The following is a 7,803-nucleotide window of genomic DNA, read 5'->3' as shown; positions in this document are numbered from 1 at the left end:
ATATATATATATATATATATATATATATATATATATATATAAATAAATAAATAAATATGGATATTCTGTATACATACCTGTATGCGTATTAGCCAAATGAAAACAGACTAATGCATTGCAGATAGAATATGAATGAAATGAATGACGTAAAGTAAATTAATAAAGAAGCTAAGAATTAGATATCAGGTGTTACTTAGAAGACAAAATGATGCAAGATGTTGTTGTGAAACTAAGTAATTCTTCTATTTTGTGCGAATGGTGCCATGATGTCATCAAGTTTTTTTCATTCTTATCTATAACATTTAATTATAATCTACTCCTACTTATCCTTGTTGCTATTAATCTTTTTTTTTTTTTCTACTTTTACTGGTTTTAAAAGATCATACTCAAAATTAACTCCATTTCTATTGTTGAGAATTCTTCTGCAGAACCTAACCATTTTTTTTTTTTTAATTTGTATCAAACTACCTCATACTTTGGTCTCTTAACCCCCTTCTGCCCTCACCCAACGGTCATTGCTCTTATTTTTATTTGCTTCTATCACTATAATGATTCTCTTGCCTTCTTGTCTTCTTTAATTAATCCTTCAACCATTTGCACATAACTTTCCATAGTCATTTCCTTTAATTCACTTTCATATTATAGCCTCTCCTACTCAATCTCTTATGTGTATATATATATATATATATATATATATATATATATATATATATGTTAATATATATATGTATAAATATATATGTTAATATATATATGTATAAATATATATGCTAATATATATATATATATATATGAGGGTATGTGTGTGTGTTGTTGTTTTTCATCGTCATCAATCCTGAAATGCAGTCGCACAAATGCACATACACTATAATCTACCTTGTCCTCGAAACATTCACTTTACAAAACTAATCATTTGTTCAGGGAATGTGAGACTTTGATGTGGCTACTTCTGACAGGTTAATCATGAAATAACTGAAATATTTCCCATTTTTTGAAACTTGTAATTTCATAGCCCGAGGTATTTTTTTAAAAATTCATTCAAGTAACAGATTTGTTTTTACTATATAGCAACTAATTGTAGCAGTTTAAAACTATTTGATTTTGATATATATTTTTAGCATTTTCTTCTTTCTTTTGTTTTCCCTTAATTTCAGGTTTCTTTCCAACATTAGAAATAATTGAGTCGTTAATTACTGATTGTCAATACTTTTCTTAAGTATTCATTTTGTACCACACTCTCTTCTTTCATTAGCTGGGATTTAATTTGTGGTCATTATCAAAAAGATGAGATTTCTGTAGCTGAAAGATATATGATTAGTTGAGGGAATAATTTCAGGTGAAATAATTAGTTACTACTCACAGTTGGCCTTAAAGCTGTACAATAGTATCTTTACCTTTTATTTTTTTGAAAGAGATACACTTTGATATGTCTTAATTTGATGGCGGAATTAACTTTTCGACATGTTTATACCTTCTTTATGATTCTAAGCAGGAACTCCAACTGGACTATTCATATAGAATCACTATATTATGGTTCAAGGTACAAAATCAATTAATTTATGACTTTAGCAAACAAAATCTCACATCTTTCAAAGAGTTGTTATTGTCAAGAAACATACGACTCAACATACTACTTTTTTGTTTTTCTGTCAATTCTGAGATTTGAACTCAGAACATACAGGCATATAAATAAATGCAAAAGAGACAGATAGAATAAGTACTAGGCTTACAAAAAATAAGTCCTGGGGTCGATTTGCTCGACTAAAGGCTGTGCTCCAGCATGGCCATAGTCAAATGACTGAAACAAGTAAAAGAGTAAAAGAGTATGCCAGGTAAAATGCTTCTGTAATAGTATTCCATTACAGTTTTATTGTCATTTTGAGTCCATTTTCTCCTAATCTTTGTAGCAGTATTTGAATAATGACCAGGTCCACCCTGCTGCACAGTGGAGAACTTCCCATGCAGGAGACCATCACTCATGGTTTGGATATCCTGAAGGCATTTGTGATGATTTTTATTTGACATTACACTCATAAAGCAGATAGTGCTGATGAGGTTTCACAACCACCAGTATTTTTATCAAGCTGCCATCTTTAAGGAGTTGCCAGTCAAGGCTAAAGAGACCTTCTTCCCCAGGAAAATATTCTTTACCAGTTTTTTGTGGGGAAGACAAGGAGGATATTCAACATTATTATTATTACTAAGCAGTAATGACTTCATCAGCAGTACTAATAGAGATACTATTTGGATGGCCATTGACTCCTCAGAGTTCATCTGCCCTGAGACAAGTCTTGTCTTTTTCTCCTGTAGGGTGACTCAGTAGCAAGAAAATCACCCTCCTCAAAGAACAAGCTCTGTGGGATTGCCAGTTTAGTCACTGATGGCACAATGTTTGTATTTTGATTTTACAATTGTAATAATGATAGTGGTAAAGGGATAAGTGTCTCATGCCAAGGTAACTAAGGGACACAGACATGTAGGGAGAGAATAGAACAAAAGAGAACAAAGAATGAGAAGAAAAACTGGAGGAAGAGAGAGGGAGAGAAAAAGATGGTGGGAGAGCATGTGTTTCACTGTGTGATAATATGTAGGGAAAAGCAGTGGACTGGGTGGATTGAGTGAACTCATCAGCAGCAAAGAGTAAAGTTGGGGAAGTGTGTTGCTGAGCTGGAGAGGATTGTTATGCTATCAGTTGGGAAATTTAAAAACAGTATATGTATATATATATATATATATATATATATATATATATATATATATATATATATATATATATACACACATACATCAGCAGTGATCAGTGAGGAAGTGAAAGGGAGAGGGAGAAAAAGAGAAGCAAGAGAGAGAGGGGTCTTTTATTATTATTATTGTTGTTGTTGTTGCTGTAATCATTATTATTATTATTGTTATCGTTATTGTTATTATTATTATTGTCATTATTATTCAGGCAGTGAGCTGGCAGAATTGTTAGCATGCTGGACAAAATGCTAAGTGGTGTTTCAACCACTGCTACATTCTGAGTTCAAATTCCACTCTTTCAGGGTCAATAAGTTAAGTACCAGTGAAACACTGGGGTCAATGTAATTGACTAGTCTCCTCCCGCAAATTTCAGGCCTTGTGCCTTTAGTAGAAAGGACTACTATTATTATTATTATTATCATTATTATTATCGTCATCATCATCATCATTACCATTATTATTAAAATCGTTGTCTTCCATACATACCAGCTTGTCCTTTGCAGGTGCCACATAAAATGCACCTGTGCCAGTACTGCACAGACACACCCATGCCAGTGGCATGTAAAAAGCACCCAGAAAAGGCTGTGAGGTTGTTGGTGTTAGAAAGGCCATCCAGCCGTAGAAAACATACCACAACAGACAACTGGTGTCTGGACAGCTCCCCAGCTCCACGTAAAACCATCCAACCCATGCCAGCATGGAAAACGGATGGCAAACGATGATGATGATGATAACGACGATGACGATGATGATGACGACTCTCACGCTGTGTTTTTCTACTTCATATTATTGCATTTGTATTGAATGTTAAAAAATCCTGACCTTAATTTTCTATTCTTTAATGTGTTCTACAATTTGAAATTAAATTGTTGGAATTTATATGTTCGTCATTTTAGGTTCGTATAACACTAGTTTGCCATTAAATTATATTTTTCGGAGAATCAGATATCAGACAAGAATTTCAGACTTTTTTTTCTTTTGGTTTCTGGTGAAATACAAGGAATCTATTCTAACAACTACTTTATTGCCCTCCACATGTTATCGTACACTATCTGTAGCTTGTTTTCTTTCAATATATTTCAGGGTTCGTATTCCAGCAAAGAATGTCTACTATTACCGTTGTCCTGACCATAGGAAGAATTATGTGATGTCTTTTTTGTTTTGTTTTGACAAAGAAGATGACGTTTATCAGTTCTCCTATTGCTTTCCTTACACTTATACCAAACTTCAGAATTACTTGGATTCAGTTGAGAAGAAACATCCTCACCTTTTCACTAGAGAGCTGCTCTGTCTTACTGTGGTATGTACAATTACAACTATAACTTCTACTACTACTATTGCTAGTACTATTTCTCTGTGGTAATATCAGGATTAGGGGAGAATGTGGCGCTGAAACTGCAGCTCTAAGGCCTTCAATTCAGATTGTGGAAGGTATTTTGTTATATTTTTAAGGTGTACATCTTTGTTATATATTTAAAGTGGCTCAGTGGTTAGAGCGTCAAGGTTATGATTGTGAGGTTGTGAGTTCGAATCCCAGACCAGCTGCATGCTGTGTTCTTGAGCAAGACACTTTATTTCATGTTGCTCCAGTTCACTCAGCTGTAGAAATGAGTTGTGGCATCACAGGTACCAAGCTGTATCGGCCCCTTTGCCTTTCCTTTAGATAATACTTGTGGCGTGGAGAGGGGAGGCTGGTATGCATGGGCGACTGCTGGTCGTCCATAAACAACCTTGCCCTGACTTGTGCCTGGGACGGTAACTTTCTAGGGGCAATCCCATTGTCAGTCATGACCAAAGGGGGTCTCCAACATCTAATTCTACAGCCTTCAATTTACTAAGGTACCTGGCAATGCACTATATACTGGAGATCTCTCCTCTCAGCGAAATACCTGTGTGGGGGTAGGGTATGTCTCTGTGTGTGAGGGGATGCTGAAGAGATCCTGGCTTTAAGGGTATCGCAAAAAGGCCTGACCTTCTTTTACAAGGCTTTGAAAAACTGAAGGACCACTGCAATAAGTGTGAATCTGAGAGGGGAATATGTTGAATGAAATCCTAATTAACTGATTCTCCTCTATTTTCTTTTGCCCCAAAAACCAGGAAATTTTAAGCAACCCACCTTGTATGCTTGTATGTGTGTGTATATATATATATATATATATATAAGCGTGGCCGTTGCCAGTACCGCCTGACTGGCTCCTGTAGGATTTTCGAGCGAGATCGTTGCCAGTGCCCCTGGACTGGCTTGTGCGGGTGGCACATAAAAGACACCATTTCGAGCGTGGCCGTTTTCGTGCGGGGGACACGTAAAAGCACCCACTACACTCTCTGAGTGGTTGGTGTTAGGAAGGGCATCCAGCTGTAGAAACTCTGCCAAATCAGACTGGAGCCTGGTGTTGCCATCCGGTTTCACCAGTCCTCAGTCAAATCGTCCAACCCATGCTAGCATGGAAAGCGGACGTTAAACGATGATGATGATGATGATGATATAAGATAGATGAATTGATAGACACATGCCTATATATATATATAAATAAACAGAAATATATTATTTCTAAATCTCCGAATGAGAGACATTCAGTAACATTACTCTAGAGTAAAGATTATTTGCCAACATAATGTAGGAGTCCTGGTTAGGATGATTGACTCTGCTATTTAGCCCCAGCTGGATACGATGTTTCCTGGGGCTAAATAACTGTAACAATCATCCTAAGCAGGACTCCCACATTATGTTGGCAAATAATCTTTACTATATATTATTATTATTATTATTATTATTATTATTATCATTTTCAGCATTGTTTTAATGTTAATTTTTCTCATGGGTGAATGAGATGTACAGAATTCCATGAGGTAGATTTTCTCATAGCTGGATGCTCTCCTTGTCACCCACCCTCATGTTTCCCTGTTAGATATTTTTTTTGCTATGACCAGACATTCATTCATGAAATATTAGAAGATTACATGCTTGTAAGATGGACACAAGAGTTTACAACAGTTACACAAGTTAAGAAGACACAAACACACACATATACACAAGGTCTGATCAATAAGTATCCGGACTGTTGTCATAGTAACGAAGCTGAAGCATACAAAGTGAAGCTGTTTGGTACAGATTAACTTTGAACACTGCTGTGCATATGTACTAAGTTTTAACATTCTAGCTCACTTCTGCAATTTGCAACAGTGCTTGAAGGAAGGTGTATAGCGTATGATCATCACATTGACCATGACAGAGAAAGTTATCATGGCAATACTTGCTCAGAGGCCAACACAAAGTTGCAAAAATTATATGGAGAGAGGTGTATCAGCTGCACACAGGTGTACAAGATGTTTCCAAAATGGCCAAAAACATTCTTCCAGATTTTCTAGGGATTTGGTCCAAATCAGGAAACAATCATCATTTTTCCTTTCCTCAAACTACATGACACAAGTGAGGTTGGAAGAAAGATAAAAGAAAAACGGTTTATTAAAATGTTCAAACAGGTTCTGAATGGAAAATAACAGCAATAATATAACAACCAGTTAATAATGTGGATTAAAAAATACCTCTAGCATATAAATATAAACAAGTTACAGAATATCAGTACACCTGGCAAACCATGATACCTAAGGTGCATGCAGATTAATATTAATTTTGAGAAGAACCACCATGGTGCAACTTGCACGAAGAAGGAGATCAGGCACAATCAAGAAAAGTTTAAAAATCTAAAAATTCCGAGATAATTTAGAGAATGCGGTATATCAATGTGTAGTTACTCCTAATGATTATTTTAAACACGATTTACATCGGCTCAACCTCTAATAAAATCAAATCCCGAATGGCCCAACATATGCACTCTTTTAAGAATAGCAACTTAATTAATTCCACTGGCCTTAGCAAATACATATAGGACCTTAAATCGAAAGGAATAAAATACAATCTAAAATGGGAAATAGTTTGTAAGGCTAAATCTTACTGAACAGGCAGTAAATTCTATTCCTTATGCACTAACGAGTTTAAGTAGATACTATTCACTAATAATAAAAAATTAATAAACTCCCAAGATGAACGAAAAATTAAATGCAGACATAAACTCAACTTTTTATATAAGTTTAGATAATTGTTCACACAAATCTATTCTAATATCTGCTTAGTTACGACCTCGTAATAGGGTATAAGTTCAGGTAGTGAGTTGCAATAGCCTTGTGTTTAATACTCTGCTAATAGATATACACTAACCTTAGTCTTTTATACTTATTGTTATAAACCCTCAGCAGTAATTAGTCTTGCTAATACGTAGGTCTTGATTACACGTGGTTCGAGATAATATTAACTTCATACTTGGAGACGCTTTATAAGTCCACCATAATTCTACCTTCCTTCATTTTTGTCATTTTTAGTTATTGTATATTTTACGTACCCTTAATTACTTTTACATGATTGCTCCCATCATTTTTTCACGATTTTCTCTTCTACTCTTTTACAAAGCAGCATAATATTGTTCGATTCCAGGTCTACGCACTTACCTTATCATCATTTCTTCTTAGTTTTTCTTCCCTCTACTCCTTCCATACCTTGCTGTCTCGTATCTCACGTGTTTTAGTTCTTAACGTGAGTTTGACATTTGTGATCACGTGGTGGGCGCCATTTTGTCACGTGATACACATAGTATATATTTCTTTGCTTTTGGGTAATACCCCAGTCAACCAAGCTTCCTGGAACAAAGCCATGTACGGCAACATCAAATCAACAGTCCGGGTGAATGGGTTCCTTTCGAACCCCTTCGCGATTACGCGTTCGGTTCGTCAGGGCTGCCCCCTGTCCCCGATTCTGTACGTGTTGGCGCTCGAGCCATTACTGCGGAAGTTGAGGGACGTGGGGGCGGACCCGCATGATCTTTGTAACGGAAGGAACGTGACGGCATACGCAGATGACGTCACCATCATCGTGTCAGACGAAGGGCGTCTACCTCACTTAAAGGACGCCACCAAAAGATACGAGACGGTAGCAGGGGCGAAAATTAACCAGGAAAAATCAGTCGGCTTGCAACTCGGCACCTGGAGAGGCAAGTCGATGCCTCCCAA

The 7,803-nt window shown here is 36.2% G+C and overlaps 1 protein-coding gene across 1 annotated transcript in view; it reads left to right on the top strand.

The window, feature by feature from the left end:
- Window positions 1-7,803, top strand: part of LOC106877315 (cytosolic carboxypeptidase 6-like) — a 511,794-nt gene that overhangs the window by 320,974 nt on the left and 183,017 nt on the right. Inside the window, exon 5 of the mRNA XM_052971128.1 lies at window positions 3,823-4,039. Coding sequence (XP_052827088.1) covers window positions 3,823-4,039 — 217 coding nt within the window. The remainder of the gene's footprint in view (window positions 1-3,822; window positions 4,040-7,803) is intronic.

This window comes from Octopus bimaculoides, chromosome 10 (genome assembly GCF_001194135.2).
Source record: "Octopus bimaculoides isolate UCB-OBI-ISO-001 chromosome 10, ASM119413v2, whole genome shotgun sequence".
NCBI classification, from domain to species: domain Eukaryota; kingdom Metazoa; phylum Mollusca; class Cephalopoda; order Octopoda; family Octopodidae; genus Octopus; species Octopus bimaculoides.
Note: the sequence above shows the minus strand (reverse complement) of the source record. Positions and strands in the feature narration are given on the sequence as shown.